The sequence below is a fragment of the Nestor notabilis genome, unplaced genomic scaffold (genome assembly GCF_000696875.1).
Source record: "Nestor notabilis isolate BGI_N333 unplaced genomic scaffold, ASM69687v1 scaffold3078, whole genome shotgun sequence".
In the NCBI taxonomy this organism is placed as follows: domain Eukaryota; kingdom Metazoa; phylum Chordata; class Aves; order Psittaciformes; family Psittacidae; genus Nestor; species Nestor notabilis.
This window is the reverse complement of record NW_009941323.1, coordinates 1-24,016: the sequence shown is the minus strand read 5'-3', so window position 1 is coordinate 24,016 and position 24,016 is coordinate 1. Positions and strand designations below refer to the sequence as shown.

At 36.2% G+C, this 24,016-nt stretch overlaps 1 protein-coding gene across 1 annotated transcript in view; it reads left to right on the top strand.

The window, feature by feature from the left end:
* The window catches only part of LOC104410588 (protocadherin Fat 1-like), a gene marked incomplete at its 3' end in the record, with an annotated part of 62,866 nt that extends 40,914 nt beyond the window's left edge, over positions 1–21,952 (top strand). Inside the window, exons 5-8 of the mRNA XM_010020810.1 lie at positions 13,003–13,064; positions 16,555–16,884; positions 17,420–17,630; positions 21,813–21,952. Coding sequence (XP_010019112.1) covers positions 13,003–13,064; positions 16,555–16,884; positions 17,420–17,630; positions 21,813–21,952 — 743 coding nt within the window. The remainder of the gene's footprint in view (positions 1–13,002; positions 13,065–16,554; positions 16,885–17,419; positions 17,631–21,812) is intronic.
* Positions 21,953–24,016: the final 2,064 nt, after the last annotated feature.

Below are 24,016 nucleotides of genomic sequence, written 5' to 3'. Positions count from 1 at the left end.
CATGCTCTTTTTTACTACCTCAAGTTTTTTTTAAAGTACTTACATTAAATAGATCCTGTGGCAATTCAGGATTGTGGCAGTCTGTTTCATAAATTATACCACGCTTCAAACCACAAAATGAACACCAACTGTCAAATTAAGTGCTGACTTAAAGATATTTGTAAATGTGCAAACCCAAAATAGAATGCTGTTTAGTATTGAAAGTTTGTTCTATTGAAGAACGGGATTTAAATTTTAGCAACACCAAGTCTATGGCTCTCGCTATCTGTTAGGCTGTAGTAATTACTAGAGCTTTGAGAAGTTATAAAATGCTAATAGCTCATGGTCAAACTATCTACCTCATGTGATTTTATCATTTTGCACTGTTTATAACCTTTAAAGCAGTATCTTTGTGTCTGTCTCTCTGATTTGGAGACTGAAGTGAAATAGGAAATGGGTACAGCTGCAAACAACTTCCACGGGTTTCCGGTAACACTGGAGAATTACTTAGTGGGGAAATGAAGGGCCAGTGACCGCACAGTAGTATTGGCTTCATTTGAACAAAGGAAATCTTTGTTGTTTAACTGCTTGTGGGTTTTAATCCCAATTGATGTAATATTTTAGAACTTGAATAAAACCAGTATTGCTACATTGAACACTAATGTGATTTAAAGTTAAATAAAGACTGAAACACTGAAATTGTTCTTGTTACTTCTGTAGCTGGCAGACAATGCCAGGCTCACTGATTGTTCATTCGTGTCACACAACTCGAACCATATGTAGCGGTCTCCATGTGCCCAACTCTTTACCTGTCACATGCAGAGAAAATAAAGTATTTGATTACATTGTCTCTGGAACAGATTTTTTTTTTTTTTTTTTTTTTCTTAACCTTTACTGAAAATGTGACCAAAATTTACCCAAATGTTTGTTGATCTCCTGCAACTAGAGGGTTACATGAGTAGATGAAAGTTTGCACAGATACACAGTTGGAAAGAAAGCTTAATTCTGCACAAGGTACTTTTGTTTTCCTTTTTAAATGCTGTTTAAAGCACTTGAAGTGCAATTAGACAAGTATTTTTCTTTTGAGAGCTTTTTGGAACTGGGAAACAAATTCATGTCCATGAAATTTCTGACAACGTCTTCGTATCCATTTTACAATATTTAAGGATTTAGTACTTGAAAGTACAGAAAATTTGCTGTAGTATAGGCAGCTATTTTAAAAAGCTATTTCCAAGCATTTATGTAGAGATCACTTTTAAAGTTTTAGATGGTGGTGTTGGGGCTTGCTTATTTATTTATTCTCTTACATGTCTGGAAAAAGAGAAATGGTAGGAGGTGGGAAATAAATGGGAAGCACAGCAGTCCCTTCCCTTCTCCTTTTTCTGTCCCTGAACTGCATAACAACTTAAAATCATGCTCTGCATGATCTGTGTTGTAAAGCAGGAATTTAAAAGAAAGTTAAGGTTCTTTCCTTTTTCCCATATTCTGATGCAGAAATGATGATGGTGACAGACTCCCTCTATAGCATATGTTCCTTTGAGATGGAGTATATAACATGTGAAATGATAATTCTAGCCAGAGAAGAGATGGTGATCAGTCACTTGCATAGTACCACCTTCACGTAGGCTTTCAAAGATATGTCTTTCCTTGATAGGCTTTCTGTAAAGTTTTTGTACATTAACAACACTAGAATGCTAGTATTAATAGGAAATTAATCAAGAGAAGATTACTGCAAATTAGTGCCACAATTTAGATGTAGCTTGGCTTGATTTGTGGGTGATGAAAATAAAAGATCAGTCCCAGCAAAAATAATAGTTCTACAGGAACTGTGGAGTCACAGCTAAGGGCTAACTAGGAGTCAGCTATAAGACTCTTCTTCAGCTTTTCTAAGAGTGGAAGCAAGACCTTTGGCAGCAGTTTGTGATCTCTGTCATGAGTGTTGCGTAGAGGTCTTTACATATGGTTAAGTTACAGAAGTCCTTTAAATCAGTAGGTAAAAAATTGCAGTGCATTCTAGACTTCCATATTACTGTAATTTCCAGTGCCTTGTAATTGTAGGAAATAATACGCAGTTTAGGGTAGATTTAGATTAGATATTAGGAAGTTCTTCACTGTGAGGGTGGTGAGACATTGGAACAGGTTGTCCAGATAAGCTGTGGATGCCCCATCCCTGAAAATGTTCAAGGTCAGGCTGGATGGGACTTTGAGCAGTCTGGTCTAGTGGAAGGTGCCCCTGCAAATGGCAGGGTGGGTTGGAACTAGATGATCTCTAAGGTCCCTTCCAACCCAAAGGATTCTATGATCAAAGAAAAAAAAAATGGGGAGAGGAAGCAGCATTTCATAAATCTCCACATTCTCATTTAGAAACTAGCATTTTAGGGTTTAGATGTATACACACAAACCCAAACAAACAAACAAAAAAGTGTTGTTTTTATTCATAGTGCTAGATCATATAATGTTGTTTTTTTTCTGGCATGCTGGGCTGCATCAGGGGGAATGTGACCAGCAGGTTGAGGGAGGTGATTCTCCCCCTCTAGTCCACTCTCATGGGGCTCCACCTGGAGTACTGCATCCAGCTCTGGGGCCCGAACACGAGGGATGTGGACCTGCTCAAGTTGGGTCTGGAGGAGGGCCACAAGAATGATCAGGGGGCCAGAGAGCATCTCTTCTGTGAAGACAGGCTGAGAAAGTTTGGCTTGTTCAGCCTGGAGAAGAGAAGGCTTCAGGCAGACCTTATAGCAGCCTTCCAATACCTAAAGGGGGTCCACAAGAAATCTGCAGAGGAATGTTTTACAAGGGCATGTAGTGACAGGACAAAGGGGGATGACTTTAAACTGAAAGAGCAGAGATTTAGATCAGCTACTAGGAAGAAATTTTTTACTGTAAGGGTGGTGAGACAGTGGAACAACTTGCCCAGAGAAGTGTGGATTCTCTATCCCTGGATGTGTTACCAAGGGCAGGTTGGATGGGGCTTTGAGTGGAAGGTGTCCCTCCATGGGGCAGGAGGAGTTGGAACTAGGTGTTTTTTAAGGTCCCTTCTAACTCAAACCGTTCTATGTTTCTGTGTTACTCTTAATTCCTGCCCCAGTTGCTTTGAGATAAAAACCTTTACATCCAGTGTCACTGCTGTGATAAATGTTGGAAAAGCCTGTGCCAAATCATATTTTTACTTAATCCTCAAGTCCTTCAAACTTTCTGTATTTCAACAACAGATATATAGTTCTATTTGTTGGCTTTTTAAGGAGGCATATTCTTGAACTTGTCTACATTTTCAAATTTAAAAGTCTGTATTTTCAAGCTGTATGGCCAGTTCTGAAGTTGACAAAGAAAGATCAACAACCTCTTTCAACTGGTGAGCTTTGTTAAGGAAATTCTCATTGATTGAATTAATAAAAACCAAATAGTAAAATAAATAAACCATATAGACACACACAAAAAAATTCTAGCGATAAACATTTGGAAGGTGAATTTCCCCCTTTCATAAGCCATGTCTTCAAAATTTAGAGGGAATGGATTTTGTCCATAACAATCAGTTAGCTAGTTTTCATATCTGCTCTTTATAAATTATTTAATTAAATACTATTTTTCACAATTTTATATTTTAAAATGTAATGTTATTTGAAAACTTTTCTTACCATAATAGGCTAAATACTAAGAAACTTTACACTTCTTAAATTTCTTATTTCACTTAAAACCTATCACTGTAATTTATCAAAAAGTTTTTAAAAGCAGTTCTTACACTTTGGCCCAAAAAAAAAATTTAAGTACTATCGAACTTCCTACTCTTCCACATAATACATTTTTCTGTTTGTAGAATTTTATAAAATGCCATAAAAGGTTCAGTAATTTCTCGTGTTCCTTACAGTTGTTCTTAACCAATGCCGTCATTAGTTTTATGCCATAACTGCAACCAACCCACTGTTTTGTTACTGAGAAACAGTCTTAGTAAAACCAGTTGAATTGTATAAGAGAAATTTTGACATCAAGACGATAGCCAACATGGAAATCTGCTGTCATATTTTTCTTAGAAATCATGTATTCTTGACTTACTGGAATAACTTCTAAATCTCTGTTGTAAAGTTTAGGTTGTTTGTGTAGTGAGATATAGTCACAGTGTGTGTAAACTTTGACTTTATGGGTGTTGCTACTAAAAAATCTGCTTGTTGATGAATAGTTTCAGTTAACTCAGTGCAAGAAGTTCTAAATTAGATTTTGCTTAGCTACTTTGCATTTCAGAGACAATAGCTACCAGCTGCTGGCAGAGTAAATTCCAAAGACTATATACATTCTTTCTTTGTGAATTTGTCAGTCTTTAATCCCTGTGTGCATTGCAACAGTTTTATGGGAGATTAATTGTGAAATCATAAAACTTCTGTAGCAGAGGAAATGACCTCAAACTAACTTCAGTCATTCAATAATTGGTTTTAAATGCTTCTCTCAACCGATTATGATTTTATTTAAAACATGTTAATAACTCAATGCTGGTTACTATAAACTGAAAAATGCATTTTCTTTGTTCAAGAAAACCCCAAAGTTTGGAAAGGAGCATGGGGTTTCTTCCTTTGTTCAAGCACTATAAATGGAGTAAGATTGTGTCAGGTTTGAAAAGATCTTTCAAGATGGTGTAAGACTTTATGGCAGTAATTCTGTACTTAATTATTGAAGATGAGATAATAAAGTAAGTGATGAAGATCAGGTTACTTAAAAGAGTTAATTACTGAAGGCATTTGAGCTTTGAATTGGTGTGGCTTTAGTATACCAGGAGGTGCTGAAGGCAAGAGTATTTTTGCAAGGTAAGCAGAGAAATAACAAAAATTTATAGTGTTCTTTTGATAGTAAGATCAAAGTTCATTTGACAGGACATTTATCATCACTTACTAGTTTCCTTTCAGTAATCACACTTGGATTTTATTGTTTTAATTCAAATTTTTAGCTATTTTTTAATTATGTATTTTTGTGTGTGTGTTTTCATCTTACACTGCTTATGATTTACAGTTCTGTTTTTTATCTTGTTATGTATGAGAGGAACAAACTACAAAAGGATATGCTTGACAATGAGAAGGGACACGTCCTGAATGCTTTGAAGCATTCAGAATGCAGGATCTTAGGTTTTGGTTTATTTTTCTAGTATAGCTATTTAGGGATGTGTGATTATTTACGTATTTATTTTTTTATTTCCCAAATAGTTTTACTTGTAAAAGAATTATGGTAGAAGCAGTTATATCACTGTCTTAATAAATCCAGGCTTAAAATAATGTACTACATGACTAATTAGGGTGTACAAAAGCACAATGTTTACTTTTATTGGATATATTTGAGCAGTTTTCATATAATTATGTGATCACTAAACACAGATTTCATACATCATTTGAAATCTAGTTGAAATTGAAGCTCTACAGTGTTTATTTGATTTGATAAATTAGTTGTTTATATGAAGAGTTTTTCCTCTTTATACCATATATTAATAATCTTTGGTAGGTTGCTTATCTTTGCTCCCCATTTGCAATCACTAAAATGATTAATGATTACTCAGACAAGCAGATTCCAGGTCCTTGTATCTGTTAAAATAGTTCAGGGAAGTGACTCTTAACTTCACATATGTACCTTGCACTTACATTTCTTACTGGTAGGATTGAGTAGTTAAATTGCATGGTTACTGATTAACATGGTGATTGGTGGTGTGAAATAGCAGGATTAAGTAACTTACTTTTTAACCCTATGTACAAAGCTTGCAGTCTGTTTTGGCAACAAGTAGCAAACTCATAAACACTGATATTACTGTACTTCAATAAATTCAGCACTTCTTGTGTCCTGACGCAAGCCCAACCCTATGGACTAGGCCAGTTATCCCTTGTTTGATGCAATCCTGGGTGTGACTGAGATCTCAATTATTACTTTACTTTTCATGCTGTTCAAAGGGCAGGACATGTATTCAGATGGGATAAATGTGTCAAAAATGTTTTAGTGAATGAAATCCAGAGGGTGTGCATCAGCATTTGAAACAGGAATAAAGAAGTGTCTAAATAAAAAGGTGGTCTGAAGAGCAAGTACAGTGTGCAGTTCTATAAAGCATTTTAGACCTTTCAATTTGGAGTTTACCTAGGTGCCTGTATGTTGTGGGAGTGTCCTACTGGCTTTTGCCTGAACTGCTGCGGATGGGAAAGGCACTAAAGCTGTGAAAGACTGCACTAGTTGAGGGCAATCATGCTATACTTAACAGAAAGGCAACACTGATTTCAATGCAGCGTACTGCAGTATGCCTGCCTTTAAGATTTTTCTAAAATTATCTATTTATAGGGTGGTGTAACTCATTTTTTGTAAAATACCCTGATCAGAAAGTTCATATGTGAAGCGAAAACTACTCCTTTAGCCCCCGAAGTAGATTTAAATTGCGTAGAAAAGCCTGCTAAGCCACAGGCTGTCAGCTGCGTTAGGCAGAAGTGATCTTTGTTCTAACAACAACTGTATAGCAAAAAAAGGTAAGATTCAGAAGGCCCAAGAGAACAAGCAAACAACAACATAACTGTAGCTAGTGGATGGAGTACTCGGCTAAGAGTGGGAAAAAGAACCTGGACTCTCAATTTCTCTTGAAATGTGATACCATTTTTACAGTCTTTATTGAAAGAATGTAAATTATTGCTTTTAAATGTTTTATTTGAACAGAAGAGGCATTTTACAGTCATTTAAGGTTCTTGTAAACTATATTGCTAGTTTCTTTGGGGGCTATATGTTTACAATAATTTTTTCAGCACTTAGAAATTACTGGTGACAGTTCTGTTGCTGGTTTTATTGAAAGCTATAGAAATCCTTAGGACAAGTAAGAGTTTAGGAATGAAAAGCAAGTCAAATTGCTAAGGAACTACCTTTAGGACTTTGTAAACCAAAGCTGTTCAGTTCCCTTATGATATACTTTCTCCAGTATGATAGCTGGTTAGGACTATGATCTTGTTTGGTTTTAAACTCAGCAGCCTGCCTTTGTGGCAATATATTACAATGGCACGCTGTCTAGCTTATAATCGTCATGTATGTGTGACTGTAAGACATAGAATTCATATTTTGTCAACTGCAAAGCTGAAATCTGTTCTTAAATCACCCTGCTATTACTGTTCATTGACCTGTTTTTAATAACCTGTTTATTTACTTCAGTTGTGAAGCCTTGGCTTGACTTACATAGAAGACAAGATTTGACTACAGTCTTGCCAAAAAGCTTATCTGAATATCTTTAGATAGGAAACATGCGCCTTTTCTGATGGTCACTGATTGTAAAGTGAGATGTAAATCATAGTTAACTTGAAATGAGTTGAAAGATGACTAAAAAAAATAGTCATTTTTCTGTGGCAGTGATGAAACAATCGTGGATTACTGTGCTCATTAGTCATTTTGTCCATATTTTGGAGATACTGGAAGTAGTTTAAAACAATGTCATAAAAGATCTTCCCAACAGTAGATGTGACACTCTGTTATCAGAGATGTCTAAGACATAGCTTGATCACATAGAGTACTTTCTTGAGCAGGAAACTGTTGATTCTAGTGGACTTAGTCTTAGACAAAAGAAAGATACATTCCCCTGTCTAGAGGGAAAGCTGTCTGAAATTGGATATAATACACTATTTCTTAAATGAGAATGATTAGTAGGAAATCCTGCCTTGTGGTGCAGCAGCATTTTTATCACTCGAAGAGACAGAATTGGTCTTCGACTTACAGGATGTGAGTGGTAATTTACCCTGTGCTTTAGGGTCATGTTATGCAGTTGTCAAACTAGATTATCATTACAGCCACTTGTACATACAGCCATACTTCCTTCAACTCTTATACTGATTTATGTATTAAGACCTTGTAAAGAAAATACCAAGATAATTGTTTGTAACATTCATTAGAAATTTGTCCTTTTTGAGATTGAAGTGGGGGAAACTAGAGCTTAAATAATAGTACATTGTAAGTGAACTGATTAAAGTTCAGGTGCAACTGATTGAGTTGTACTAATGCCATCCAGAAAGAAACATTTCTGCTGACTGGTTATGGTTTGCGTTCACCATAGAAGATGAAAATCTTATCAACAAAATGTGACCTCCCTTATATTTACTTCCAATGTCTTTTATCTGTTGAAGCTGGTTATGAATAATGTTGTAGCTGCTTTCCCATATTTCCTTCAGTCCTAGTGCGCTCACTGAACAGAGAAACTGTTTCTTTTCATACACTACAATTCAGATAGTGTTACATTATACGCACCAAGCGTATCGGTTCACTCATTGGACGCTGCTTAGTAGACTTGGCATCTGCTTTAGTCTTTTGGATCATGGTGGGTTAGCCCTGGCTAAAAGCCAAACTCCTATCCAGCTCCAGAACCTTCATCATCTGTAGCTGAATGTGCAGTTGGAAAGTCTGTGTATGTTTATGAAAGCACAAATGCTTGTGTTTGTAGGTATGCCTGTAGTAGGGAATGCATGATGTAAGTAAGACAAAAATTTTGAGCTTTCCTCCTCCCCTTGCAAAGACCACTTTTTCTGGTGCTACTTCTTTCATCACTGAGATCCATGCCATAAAGATAGCTAATAGCATGGAATTAATATTAACATTCATAACACGGTGCTCATCTAATGTTCTGTGGGGTTTTTTTTTGAGATGGCGTTGTGTGAAAGTTGTTGATGTGCTGTTTTTCAGATACAGAGGTAACATGATGTAACTGGGCACTGAGATGAAAGCTTATATGGAATAAAAGTGTTAGCTAATGTCAGCTCCTTTGTGCTATTTTGTATTCCAGATGTAGCAGTTTTAATTTATATTTACGTAATTGAATCCTGTAGTGGCTTTTTGTCTGTTTGTTTTAATAGTGTTTAAAATAGAAATCTAAAGTAAATTTTGTTTGAATACAGTTTGATTTTTTCAGTAGACCTCAAATAGGCAGCAGCTATCCCCAGAATGTAATTCAGAGGAGGAAGGAAGAGAGATTACAATCGTATTTGTTACCTGATGAGTTTGGTTTGTTTTGTTATGGATGTTTACAGTTAGTTTCAGCTCATTATAGTACCTCTTCAGCTAGTGAGGCAGAACAGCTGTGGTTTATCCAGGCTTTCTAAATTATTAAGCTGCTGCTATGAAAATGTTTCTGATGAGGTGAGTTTTGAAACATTACTGAATAGAAAAATTGCACCAATTCACTAGAGATACCATTTGCTCGTCATCTTAGAAATGTTTGTTATAAACTCTTCTTTTCCTGAGGATGCTTGACCCATCTTGCCATAGTGTGCATTGATTTCTAGGTGGAATAATAGTCAGTGATGTGAATTACTGGAGCTCATTGTTCCTGTTGGTCATGTGGAAAGGGAGGAAAGGGAGGGGGGTAAGAGGAGGCTAGAGGAAAAAGGAAAATATGACTGCAAAATATGCTCTGTGTGTGAGTTTTGCTTCAAAACTGAATGCTTTTTCACAGAAGTCCGTTGTTTCTCACACATGCTGTCATTTCTCTCAGTAGTGAACAGATTCTCCCCACTTCACAATAAGGTTATCAGAACTGATTATGTTACAGACTTCTTCAGACATTAATTGAAATAATCTTTTACTAGTTACTTCTGTGGAGATGATGTGTATGGAAAGGTGTGGTTATTCATTTATTTGTGTAGGGGGAGGGGCATAGCAAGGAGATCTCTAAACTTACAGAAAAGAGAGGGAGTTCAACCTAAAAAAGCTGAAGAACTTTTGTTTTCATTAGAAAGAGCAGTGGTGGCTCTTGTTCCTGGGAGCTGACTTATATTAGGTCCAAAGATTCTCTGCAACCCTTTTAATGGCCAGTCACAAAGACTACGCTGCATAGGAACATCTTACTATCACAGCCTTGATTCAGGAAAGCTCTTTAACAACTGATGAAATCTCAGTGCAGCATTAAATATAGTATAGAAAAACTTGGAAAAATGGAAAAACTTGGTGATTGTCATAATCAAACCTCTTACAGTCAAGCTGTAGTGAAACACTTCACTGAAGCTAAATTTTCACTTGGTAGAGTGGCTAGCAGTAAAGAGTTAAATAAAAAGAATGCCATGCATGTGTATGTGGTTCTAAATCTAGAAGTGTTACATTTCCTTTGTTGGCATTAGTTTCTGCTCAATATAGAGGATATATATGGTGAAGACTAAACCCTTCTGTTATTGGTCTGAAGTGTTTTAACACAGTGTGGCATGCTTGGTTGAAGAGCGTGGAAGTTTTAACAGATCAGAGCATATATATTTTGTTGTTAGTGGGTATTTTTTCTGCTTACAGTTTGAGCTGTATTGACCAGCTTCCTTAACAAGAAAGTATCTCTGGAATTAGATTTTCTTTAACAAACTGTAATATGTTGAGTAGTGGGTACAGGGTAGAATAATGTCTGGAGTGCTTGCAGCAAAAGCATTTTTTGCTTCTTTCTTTTCCCGAAGTATTAGTTGGCATTTATTAGTGGTGGTTCCAGTCTTAATGGCTTTTAATCTGGGAAAAAGTGTATAGGAAACTTAAAAGGTGCTGTCTTCCTGCTCTCATGCATTAGCAGTTTTCTGATTGCTTTTACTGTGAGAGATAGAATCTAATATTGTCAGAGGGTATAGACTGAATATTGAATATTCATAGAAATGCAAGCATAATGAGATATTTCTGGTGGAATTACTTTATTCTTTTTGTGCTTTTGAGATGTTCCTCATCCTCAACCCAGCTGTGTAGCAGCCAGCTCCTTTAGTGGCTATGCTGAAATTTACCCTTCTCCCTTGCAACTGTGATGAGTTTCAGGTTTAATGCTTTGTGGGAAGGCTTGCACTGGTTTTCTCCAGAGCTTCTCAATAGAAAACTGAGGACAGCTCGTGTTTCCTGAAGTCCTACAAGTCCCTTTGCTTGAGGGAAGCAGATAAGGCATTGTCTCTGCCATTCCTTCACTTCCAATTAACAGTTCTGTGCTGTTCCCCATAGAGCCTGTGAAAAGAAAAGGTGTGGCTTGACCAGCCTCAGCCAGGAAATTAGGAGAAAGCTTTGTTTAGAATATGTGACAATAAATATTTTCAGTTGTCGTTGTTCACAGCTCTGTAATCTCTATGGGAAGCTATTACCTCAAGGAGGTTACTACAGAGTTGCAGCATCTTTTTTTTTTTTTCTTTTTCCTGGTTCCTACCCTCCTCCCATTCCTAAATTCACAGTACTAATGAAACAGTTTTTCCATGTTTGTTTGTATGTTTTTAATTTTCATTCTCATTTTCTTTGTAATTAGGGACAATTGCTTTATAATACCAAAAGATGTATCTTAACAATAACATACATATTTTCTATGTGCTGTAAAAGCATAAAAAGATAAAGTAAGGGATGATAATAGATCTTTATGTCTACCATACCAGATATATAATGGATTTGACACAATGGCAAACCAAACTGCTGGAAGAACAAGGGCAGATTTGACCATAATTGCACAGCCATTATTTGCACTATTTCTTGAATAATAGTTGTTGAACATTTGACAGCTGTAATATTGCCTTATATAGGTTTATTCATGCTGTTTAGTATGGGCTGTTGTTTTATGTAGACTACAACTATTTTGACAGGAACATTGAGTAGCTATGCACTAGTGGTATACAATACTGCTTCCATTGGGCTTTCTCTTTCAGGTGAAATTGAAAATCTTTATTGCTCTTCTTACTTACTCTATTTTTTATCAGCTGTGAGACAAAATTGAAGGCTTTTTTGCTGAAGCAGATCAACCCTGAAAACTATAAGTGGATTTTAATTTTACTTATAAGAGGGCTTATTAATAAACCTTACACTATAGTTAGAAACAGGAACATAAAGTATGTAGCCTGTGTTTTCATCTCTACTTTGTCCTTAATTGGGTAATTGCTTCCCTGTATTTCAGTTTGACAATTAAGGATCGAGATGGCAGTGTTTTCTTATCACTGTAGAAAGCTGGGATAGTTGGATAAAAGGTTTCATGACATTGCATCATCTTCTGTATCTTATATATGCCGAATTCCTAAGAATATGAGATGCTTTGGCCACTAGTGGCTTAAGCTGGGTGAATCCAAGTAGTAGTGGCTTAAGCTGGGTGAGCTTGTTGTTTGCTCCATGAAAAGCCAAGTTAGGTCTAGCAGGATCTACTAGCACAGGCTCAGTCTTATGTGAAGATAGCAATAGTGTTTGTGGGGCCAACTTGTAGCTGCAAACAGATTAATGGCTTTTGTGCAGCAAAGAAACTTGAGTTACCTCTTGTGTCTGCATCCATGGCACAGTCAACCCATACCATAGCAAACCATTGAAGTGTAATTGAGTTGACCAAGTTTATTTTTCATGAAACCAAATAGTTAAAATTTTGAACCTACTATTAGGGAGAATTAATTCAAATAACATCCTTTTGTGTTTAGATTTCAGTGTCTTTTGTCACCTCTTAATCTTTGAATTTATTCATTTAAAGCAAAAGTCTTCCTAATCTTGCATCAAAGGTGTATCAAACTCTTGCAACAAGATGTAGCATCATGCATTAGACACTTGTCTGCTATTACCAACAGCAGCTGACTCCTTGTTGCCAAGTCAAGACAACAAACACAAATTGCTCTGCTTACCACCATTGATGGATCTCTTGACATCACCCTTTTTCTGTTCTTATCACTAAAAATACAAATAGATATTTCTCCTGAAGAGAGAGGTAATTATTCAGATAATGTGTGTAAGCACCCTTTGAATAAGGAGTATGAACACCCTCTCAAAACAAGACTTCTTCTGAGAGAATTACATACGTTGCTCCTGTTAGAAGCATGACATGCACAGATGTCTTGAAAATTGAACTGCGTCTGTCTTAAGGGCTACAACAGTTTAGCTTTCAGATTGCAAGGAATATTTTCATGGTCCTTAAGGAAACCTCTCATCTCCCTTCCTTTAATGAAAGCATAAGTTCTGCAAAAATAGATGAGACCACCTAAGAAGAAATTGAGATTGGGTATATCAGGAACTACTGATTTAACCTAACCGTCATTCAGATCATTTTCTTGAAGGATCTGATTAATCATTCTTTTATATTTACAGGTCTAATTACAACTACATCTAGAAAACTAGATCGAGAGCAGCAAGGAGAACACATACTAGAGGTAAATAATTTCTTTAATTCTCTGAAAAATAGTGGCTGTTAAGTTCATTGCTTTTTCACAAAGAGTTAAGTTTATCATACCTGATCACTATATGAGGAATTTAGAGAACTGGATTTCAGAAGGAGTCTGCTTCTGTGTTCATTATGTTGCAGTGTGGAAAACACATTGCAGTACCTAGCTTATAAAAACAGTGTGTTGGGACTTTTTCATAAGAAGAGTTAAGATACAGATAGAAGGCAATTTTTTGGTTTTATATCTGTAAACCAAGATTTTCTTTTAAACAGTACAAAGGTGTGATTGTCATAAGGAGTATGATTCCTTTTTTCTTTTTTTTTTTTTAATTTTACTTTGTAATTATTGGACTGGTTATTTCTGCCTGCCTTTTGCTGAACATAGACCGCTGAAAAAGAAGTGCAGAATCTTTTTTTAACATTGAGAATACTAACAGATTATATTGAGTCATGAAATGTGCATTGTAGAGTCGGAGTCCAAGAGCAGGAAATTCCTGATGTAATTCGTTGGGGTTTTTTTTTGTTACATTTAATTGATCGTTTGGCATTTATGTAGTAGAATTTCTCATTCTCTGTCAAACATGAAAGAAAAACCTGCAGACAACTGTGTTGTTAACAAGTGTTGTCATGCAATGTGACAGCATTGTACTTCACCTGCAATTACAAGTATTGTAATAAGTATTATTTAAGTATCCAAGACTGAATGGTCACAGTGCACACTAAGATTTATCTGGAATCTTTATTTTGCCTCTCCTCCTGGATGACAGATAAAAGTCTGCAATGTGAGTCAGCAAAACTATGTAGAAGCAAGTAAATCCAGAAGCAAGTCTGGATTTACTCAAAACTTGAGAAATCTATAGAAAAGTTTTCTAGTAGGACTTGGAAGTGAATGTATTCCTTGATAGCACAAAGGACGTTTTTGCAGAACTCCAGTGTAAATGCAGTCTTCCTGGCCCTTTTCTATCCCTTTGATGCATTGCAAGCTGGATTAATGCTTTGGACCAAATTTTTATTATTAGTTTCATTTGCTATATCAGTTTTGGAAATAACTGTTTGCACCTAAGTAGCAATTGGATGGAATTTCCTCTGCAGTGTGCTTCTAGTAGTAGTAGTAGCAGCAAAGTTAATTAGTGGCAAATCTGATTTAGTACTAGACATGTTATTCCCAGAAATTGAAAGTCAGTATATTATTCTCTTTTTAAGTTGCATCCTTAAGTCTGCTTGTGTCAGTTTCCCAAAATACTTAATGTCATTTATATCTTATTTCTTGACCACTGCTATGTATATTGGTTGTAAAATTAGTATCTCATGACTTTTACTCCTATGCATATTGTGCTGGCTTTTGTATTAGCTTTATACAGTAAATAGAATGAGCTGTAGGTAGTTCTCTGACCCTGAAGCCACCTGGCACAGTATGGCTTTGACTGCTTTTACCTTATCCCTGGAACAGGATGGCCATGTCCAAGTTGCTGATTGAGAATGGTGCCTGAATTGTGTGAATTCTCAGGCTGCAGCTAGGCAACATGTAGGCGTGTGCTATTTGTTCTGGGCCAAAACTTATGCCAGAGATCATACTAGCAGTGTACTGTTACGGGCAGTTTTCTGCTAGCAGTCATGCCTGCTAATTTAACTTTAAGTTATATCAAGATAACATGTACAGAACTCGGAAAGTTTCTGTTAATGTAACATCATCACACAATGGTTCATAAATCCTCCTGGTTTCAGCATTCTCCATAAACATAGCAGATTTAGCTAATTGCTCTTTCGTTTAGAACATTGGTGATGGTCTTCTGATATTCTTCGTAATTCTCCATTCTTCCTTCATTTTGAATCCCAGATGGTGGTTAAAATTTTAAATAAAGGTCTGCTAAGCATCTAACAGAAGAACTCTTAAATACAGAGCAATACTGACAGACAGTATGACCCAATGTAGCCATTTTCCCATTTGTTAGTTTTGTGTTGAGAGCTTTGAAAGTAAGTTGGAAAGGAACCTAGAAATGCACAGGATGGTGGGATTATGAGCCAAGTGCTGAGCATCTGGCTAATTAATAGAGCATTGAAATGTTGACCAGATGGGTTGGTGGGTTTATTCCTTGTTTGCTGCTAAATTTGATCCTTGATTGCACTCCTGCTTGCAAAATAGTAATTAATGTGCCCCATTCTTTTATTCCCAACTTGTAACTATTTTCTGGGTGCCAATTGGCACTTTTAAAATGCAGTTATTTTAGGTTAGCTTCATGTTATTCTCTCCTGTTTTAGTATTCTGTTTGTTATGTCAGTAATGCCTTCAAAAGTGATGTTACATTCAAATCAAACTAGATTTTCCTCAAGTTTTCCTTTTTTTTTTTGTTTGTTTTTTTTTTTTTCCTGCTTGGCCCAGGGCAGTGCTAATTTTATGTTAACAGACAAGTTACTCTCTACTGTTTGGAATTTCCTCTTTTGGGTTGTGTTTTGGGGTTTTTTTTGCAAGTTGAAAGAAGTGGTGGTGTTCCATTACAAGTGCTAAAGGGAACAGATATTCATGTATGTCGGAATCCTACCATTTCATGTTGCATTTCATGTGTTTTGTTGTGGTTAATCACTCATACTTTTTCATTTTCTTCATACTTTTAAGTTATACCACATTTCACTTGTATTTCCATATCTTTTTTCTTAAAATAGATGGGAAAGGGAAAAAAACCAAAACCAGTAACTGATCGTATCCTCATTCGTGTCAGGGTAAATTATTTTCTTTCAGCAAAGATTCAATTCTAGTCTTCCAATAGTATTTCATTATTTTGTATCCATATTATGCTTGAATCCTTTTGTTTTTTCCATAGTCAGATGTCCCAGGGCCTTCCTGGCTTTTTAGTAGAAATTTTTACTATTGCTGGAAGAGCAGACCTGGTTTCATTTCCCATTTAATTTCGGCCATGGAAATAGATTGTTCTGCGTCTTCCTTAAAAAGCAATTTTTTAAGCTTTTTTCAAACAAGATAGTGATTTTATGTTTTAAAATATAGAGGACTTTTAATGCATAGGCCTGTCAAATTCTGAAACTTATACTCATCTGAATGGCATCTTTCGAAGTGTAAAATCAAATTATTAAATTGAAAAGTGGCATGGAAACACTATGCTGAAAGTGTAATAATATCTTAATGTAGTGAAGCTGTTATCAGAAATATTTGTGCTGTTTCTGTACTCGAGTCAATATTTCAGTTACAGTGCTGCAATATAGTGGAATAGATTTAGTAAATATCTATTGATTCCTACATGCCATACATCAAGCATCAAAATATTAAGATAGTAGCTGAATAAGCTTTTGTACTGCCTTATGTAAATATTGACCAAATAGATTTACACAATGGTCTTTAACTGATGATAAGGCATTACTTTACAGTTGTTGTAGGCAGTTTTAGAGAAAATCTTATTTAAAAAGAGCATTGTTGGAAGAACTATGTTTGAATTGAACACTAACCATATCCTTTTTAATAAAAACAGGTAACAGTAACAGACAACGGTATTCCTGCAAAATCAACAATTGCACGGGTGATTGTGAAGGTCTTAGATGAGAATGACAATAAGCCTCAGTTCTTGCAAAAGTTCTACAAAATCCGGCTTCCAGAGCGTGGTAAGCCAGAACGAGAGAGAACTGCTAGGAGAGAGCCGATCTATCGAGTTATTGCTGCAGATAAAGACGAAGGCCCCAATGCAGAGATCTCGTACAGCATTGAAGATGGTGATGAACATGGCAAATTCTTTATTGAACCGAAAACTGGTGTGGTTTCATCAAAGAAATTTTCTGCAGCAAGGGACTATGATATTCTTTCAGTGAGTCAAAATCTTGCATACCATGAATACGTGAAGTGTTCATTTATCTGTATCTTCATGGCTTCTTATTCAGTAGCTGGCAGATGGGTGACTGCAGTATCTGAAGGAAGAAAGTTTCAACAAATCCAGAAGTATTGTTTTGTGGGTTGTTTTATTTTGGGTTTTTTTGTGTTTTTTTTTTTGTTAAAGGATGATTTCAGAGGTTTGAGTGAGTCAAGAATCTGCTGTTATTTTCCAGAACTTGACAGATAATGAACGTGATGAGGGAAGTAAGCAATCAGTTTCACTCTCTTTCAGGAAGAAAGCAAAATAAAAGTGAATTTATCGTAACAGTTTGTGCTGCTATCAGGTGCTGCATATTTTTCTCCATTTGCTGCTCTGATAATGAAGGGCAAGTGGCACTTTGGGAGACACTTAACCTTTTTGGATATATCTCACACAAGCAAACATGCTTGGAGCTTCTTACTACTTTTCCATTTATGTGACATAATGATTTATGCAATCCTGTCGCCTAAAAGATGTGTCTGTTTCACAGATTAAAGCTGTAGATAATGGTCGTCCACAAAAATCATCAACTACACGGCTTCACATAGAGTGGATTCCAAAGCCCATCCCACCCACAGAGCCCATTTACTTTGAGGAAGCATTTTTTTCTTTTACGGTGATGGAAAGTGACCCAGTTGCTCACATGATTGGCGTAATAGCTGTTGAACCTCTTGGAACACCACTTTGGTTTGACATAACGGGTAAGAATGCTTTAAGGGCTTTTATTATTAGAAACAAACTCATGGAGTCTGAGATACTGGAGGGCTCATAGAGGCTTGATTTCTTAATCTGTCTTCTAAATAATGCAAGGTGTTGACATTCTTTAGCAGTAGATGTGTATTTTTCCTCTTATTTCATCATAGATCAAAATGACTTACATTTTTATCAATGCCACTGTATATCAAAGATTAAAATTACATTGCAAAATATCTGCTGTGTTGCAGTTTTGGAAATGACTTATGAATATTGTGTCAGTGAAATTAAAACTAGTCAAATCAATCTCATAGACTGTAGGATGTAGGAAAGAAATAAAATGCCTGCTTTTTGCAAATCGGGATAGTACACCCAAAGTGACATTATACTGTTTACATTGATTTCTTGTCTTGTGGGCTGCTTCTCAGTTTACTGTCCCTTGATTCAATACTAAAAGGAAGGCTTGCAAAGTTCCTAACCAACCCCAGCAAACTTTTTGATGTACATATTCTTACTACTATACCATAGCTTAGCCTCTACCGTTAAAAGGGGAATTCTAATTAGTAATATGACTGTATGTTCATGCTGTGGCAACTTTTACATTTTAGACTTATTCGCTAGGCATGTGAGCACCAAAAGTACAGAGTGTTCACTGTATAGCTGATACTAAAACCAAATTGTGCCTTGTGTTACGTGCTTTAGAATCGAGAAGAATAGTACAGCCTTGTTTGAGGAGAGGTGTCTTACAGTGAATTGTTTCTGGTCTTAAAACCTATCACATTGGGATTTTTCCATCACATTCACAAGAGAGAGAAGGATCTTTTTCACCTTGGTTACTCCTGAAAATTTTAGCCATGGTTATGGTGTTGTTGGGGAGAGCATTTTTTGAATTATTTCTGAAGAATTTAGTTAAAGGTTGGTTTTGCTGGTATGTATTACCTAAGGGGTGCTCAGAACAGCAACAGTTAAAACAAAGTTTGCAAAACTGGTACGTGTGGCAGGAATATATGAATGGCAAATACTTGAGGGTGTTCTCAGAAAACTTCAAAGCACATGAGGACACAGCTCTTCCCTCAATGCATGCTTCATGCATGAGCAACGTGTGATGACATTAATAATAATTGTTAATGTATTAAATATTTACATAGGGGTTTGGTTGAGTTTTTTTAAATGATTCTTTCTAATGTATTCTGGGGGGAAAAAAAGTTCCTGTCTGAATAGATCATTGTTGAATAAAAAGTTTTTGCATTCAGACAAACATTTAGAGATCTGTGCAACTTGTGTTGAGACAAAGTAAAGAGTTCAAGATGCCTTCTTCCACTTGCGTAGGGGAAAAGCTCTCTGTATTAGAGGAATTTTGGAACTGAGGCTGCTCTTTTACTGTTCTCCTGAGCACACATGTACATAGATACGGGAGTAGAAAAGCAGAAAATATAAAAGTAACTTAAGTCAGCAGGAGCGAGGAAAAGATTCCATGTGCTCCAATTCAATCAGGGTTATCCAGTCAACAGCAAACAAAACATCTGTAGACCGGAAAGGAAAGGAACCCTATAGACCATTAAAGGAAAGGTTAGGAAAGGGATATCATCACAAAAAGGTTAGTGGTTCATGGAGATGAGAGTAGATAGAAGAGAGGCCTCAAAGGTCTTGAGAGTTTCCACATAATACAGCAATGTCATTTCCTTGGGTCTCTTATTAGAAAAACTTGTTAATTAGATTGGGGAAGTACTTTTCCATTGTCTGTCAGTTGTATTCTATTGCTGTGCACTCTGAACAGTGTGTACATCTGAACAGAATTCTGATGATAGTATGATTTTAATTTGCTCCTTCTAAGCATGCAACACAGTTTCGACTATTACAGAATGCACAGAAAATAGATGACATTTTCCTGCTATTTTTAAAAAGACATATACAGTGGGAAAGAGCAGAACTTGTCCACACACTGTAAAATGAACCATTTTATTTTGACTGTTTTCTTAGTAAAACTGTTTCAGAAAGTTTGATATGTGATCATGTTGTGAAGTTATTGGCTACTCTTACAGGCAGTCTCTTTACTGCCCTCTTTTACTGTTTCTAATAGCATGAATTAATTTGATTGACAGCTTTCCTTTGTGTTCTGTGCTTGCTTTCCATGCTTTCTTTCTTTTTGGCTGAGCCAGGAGACAAGCTTGCTAGTGAAGTATTTTACATCTTTCAGATGGCTTGTGACCTGAACTGTACAGCAGAAGGTATCTGCTGAGATCACATAATTTATTACCAGATTATGAGATCTGAAATGAAAGCGTACATTTATAAAATATTTATTTTATTAATCCTTCGGAAATCAAAGTGCTCACGGTTGCATTTGTGACAGGTTCGTTTTTGTTTTGTTTTGTCATCATTACATTTATACAGCATCAATTTAGAGCATTCAGTTTTGGCTTTCGCCAAAACTGTTGCTGTTACACTTTCAGTGTATCAGATGCAGAAGCTTGGGTTGAATTCTGCTTCAACGGATTACCAAATATCGCCACAAAAATTAGGCAAGCTCTTTGTGATTTCCTTGATAAGGAACAAAAAAAAAAAAAAAGTTGGTTATACAGCTTGTGCTTGTATCAGAGAAACTGAATGAACAGATTCATATTCATTCGTCCTACTCTTCCCTTAAAATGGAGATGACTTCATTGAGACATCTGAGTAAATTTCATGCCAGTATTGCATACCAGCTATAAAAGAAAAGTTGAGACACACTTTCTGAAGCTGACATTTTGCACAAAGCCCATTAAAAAAATTGCATATACAGCTGTTAAAAAAAAAATAAATTAAAAAAGCTGCTGCCTTTTATGCTGTCCAGCTCATATCCATTTGTGTGATTCAGAAACTGCTGCTGGCCCAGTTAGAGGAGCTGGCTTTCAATGAAACTAGAAAGATTACATTATCTTTGTCATTATCAAATATCTTAAATCCATTGAAGCAGAATCCAGCCCATCTTTCCTAAACTGATATGTCTGTCATGCAGTGGAACCTTCTAAAGGTGAAATCCTTTTTACATGTGAATGGGGACCCCTTTCAGTATTTGCTCTTCTTTCTTGAATTAAGTATAAATTTGCAACCTTTGGAACTTCACCCTCTCACTTCTAGTCTTGGCTTCTTGCAAAAGGCATTTAGTGATTTACAAAGCATAACATGTAAAAACTCTTAAAAATATAATAAGGCACTTGGATATCTGAACACTATCCTTGTAAAATATAATGAGAAAAACACATGCACGTAATTAGGAGAAATTAGTTTGCCATATCAAGTGCTGGCTTGACCAAATAAAAATTGATTCCTCCATTTCAGGCAGTTTATTGAGAGGTCTAAAGTAATTGTAGTTAAATGGCAGTATTTTATCATTGCTAACAATATTTGGACTTTATGGACATTATATTCTCATGACGGTCTGCTTGGGGTGGCATGATGATGATCAATTAAATGTTTAAACAATTAAGTGTAGCTATTCATCTACACAGTCATTTAACTATTTCAAATGCTAATTTGAAAGTTTCACAAGGGGAGTTAAGATAATTTGCTTCAGAGAAGGATTGGCCACATTTAAACATTGGACATTTAAAATTTAGCACTCATCTGTGACCTGCTTATCTCAATATAGTGAGTTCTTTGGATACTTGGCATTAAGATGAGAATCCTTTGGAAGTACTGTAGCTTTTTTAACCTTATCTGTAGTCATATATAAGTATAGTAATTTGCTCTGATCCAAAAGACACAAATTTGACTGTGTGGTTATTTGAGATTTTCATTTATTTTGTTACAAAGTAGGTTTTCCCCTAATTAGCCTGACAGTCTGCAGGAAAGAAACTATCGCATTTCACAAAGTAATTCTCAGTTTCCTGCTATCTGAAATCTTTAAATTCTGGTTAAAAAAAAAAAAAAGTGGAGAATCTTGCTAAGAATCTACTTGCTAACTTTCCATGAGCCAGACAAATCAGCTTTGTCCAAAACTATGCTGTTTTAAATATCTGTAAGTAGCAGCATATCCCATTACCAGAAAAAAAAAAAAAAAAGGTTTAAAATAAGTGTGTATATATAAGTATATGTGTATATAGCTCCACCTTCATTAAGCATCTGAAGATAGACCATGATCATACCTGAAAACAATGAAACAGTGCTGTGTTTTATGAACTTCTTCCTCTCCCAATTTCCTGAACAAGGTGGCAACTATGACAGTCGATTTGATGTGGACAAGGGTACTGGAACTATCATTGTTGCTAGACCTCTCGATGCAGAACAGAAGTCAAATTACAACTTGACAGTAGAGGCAACAGATGGAACCAGATCAATCAGCACTCAGGTAATGGACTTTCTAATGAAGCACTTACAGAAGAAGGAATTTGTAGGTGGGGGGTGGGAGGGTATTGCATTTTCTCCCTATCATTTTTTTCATCCTGGACAATGAATATTTTTAATATAAATTAGTGACGTTGAAGGAAAAGTGGATGCTTATATTCTTGGAGCCGTGTTGTTTGGCAGTAACACGTGGAAGGTTGTGTGTTACTATGCTATAGTTTGAATCAGCAGCTTTTAAGTTGTACCATGTTCCTACGTTAGCTGAATAAAGGAAAACATAAACTAAACCCTTCCATGCATGATTTACTCACAAGAAAAGGATTAATACTTCTTATATGAATTATCCCTCTTTATCCTGCTCTCCCAGAATCACCAAATAATATGGTTACTTCACTTGAAATTTAAAAGACAACTATTTTAAGGTTGGTTGGTTCTCTCTACCCAAGATCTGTGGATGACAGTATGATGTACAAGCACTGTTCTATGAAACTGAGCTGCTCCTTCTGTATAGCGTAGGTATAGAAACAAGGTTTAGATGATACCATCTCTCTGTATATTCCTAAGTACTTTCTTGTAGCTTCAGTGAAGGTAGAGACTGCAAAACATTCTTCAAATAACAGCAATCTTAGCCAAACCAAATCTTTTCAAATTACCTCTTTACTAAGTTTTAATAGTGGTGGCGGTTCTTTGCAGTTGTTGCAGTAAGTTCACTTTAAGGCAGAAGCCTTTTGTGACACTATTGGAATTAACTTGTAGTAAAGTAGGTTATGATGTACCTCTCTGCTGTTTTTTCCCATCTAGTTCTTTTCCCCACCCAGAACTTGAATATATTTGGAAGTAAGGTTTAGCTGAGGTTGGTGTGAATGGAGCCATGAGCATAGACAAGCTCCAGTTTTCTTGCAAACAGAAAGAAAACTATTTATTTACTGATTGAAGACTATTGGATTGGGACAGTGATGTGTCTTTGTTACCTACGCTTGTCACTGATCTACCCCTCAGGACCTCAAAGAGTAATTAGGTTACTGCTGTCTTTTCTGTGTTACTAATGCAATTTCTTGTTGAACTTTTGTGCAGTATGTATGGTTTCCTGACATCTTTTCTAATGTCTTGTATGTTGTCTTCCTCCTTTTGGCCAGAGAGAAAGATGTTTCTTGTCAATGTTTAGGATTTAAAACAGAATCTTTATTGAGCTGGCTGAAAGTCTAGAGACTTAGTAGGTCAAATCGACTAAATTCAATAGTAGAAGATTGCAGGGTTAGCAGTTTCCTTTGAGAACTGCCTTTTCCTTTAATGGTGACAATTGTGAGTGATATTCTAGACCATGAGCCTCCAAACACAACAACCTGTCCCCCAGTCAGAACTTGCTATCATAGATGTGATGCCATTGCTTCTGGTGCTGATAGCCATCATGAAAGGTTTGGAGAATCCTGCTGTAAATTTATTGCCTAGTTGTAGTAAAAATATTGAGCAGATTCATTTCTACTGATTACAGAATGCTGGATAAAAGGCATCAATTACTTGGAGTGGAGGGGGTGGGGAGAGAGAAACTAAAAATGAAAGAAATCCAAATCAGCTAAAGAGAATTCCTTTTGTCAGGAAAGTGAGAAAGACAGCAAGAGGCTTTCCACACCCACTCTCACCCCCCGCCAAGAATGCAGTCAAAAATGCCACCATGCAGAGTGCGTTGAGGTAGCCTGTGGGCTAGTAAAGGCTGAATGTGTCATCTTGATGACTACAGATATTCTGTCCAGTGTTGCTCCTTATATAGCTGAATTTGTGCAGACATCCTGAGCTGTCACAGTTCAACCATAATCTGCTTTGTCTTCTGGAACAACCAAGAATTGGAAGGTCACAAAAATACTTTAACCCTCACCCCTTCTCTTCCTCTGGGTTATGTGATATGTTTAGTTCTTGAAGTGCACAATGTAGCTTTTGTCCAATTTCTTTAAATGAATTTGTTATTTTAGAATTTTGTAAAGCTGAGTGAACAATATCAACATTTACCACAGCAGTCTTCTGCAGAAGAATCGGAGTAGTAGTCTGTCGTGGTTCAAGCCCAGCCGGCAAC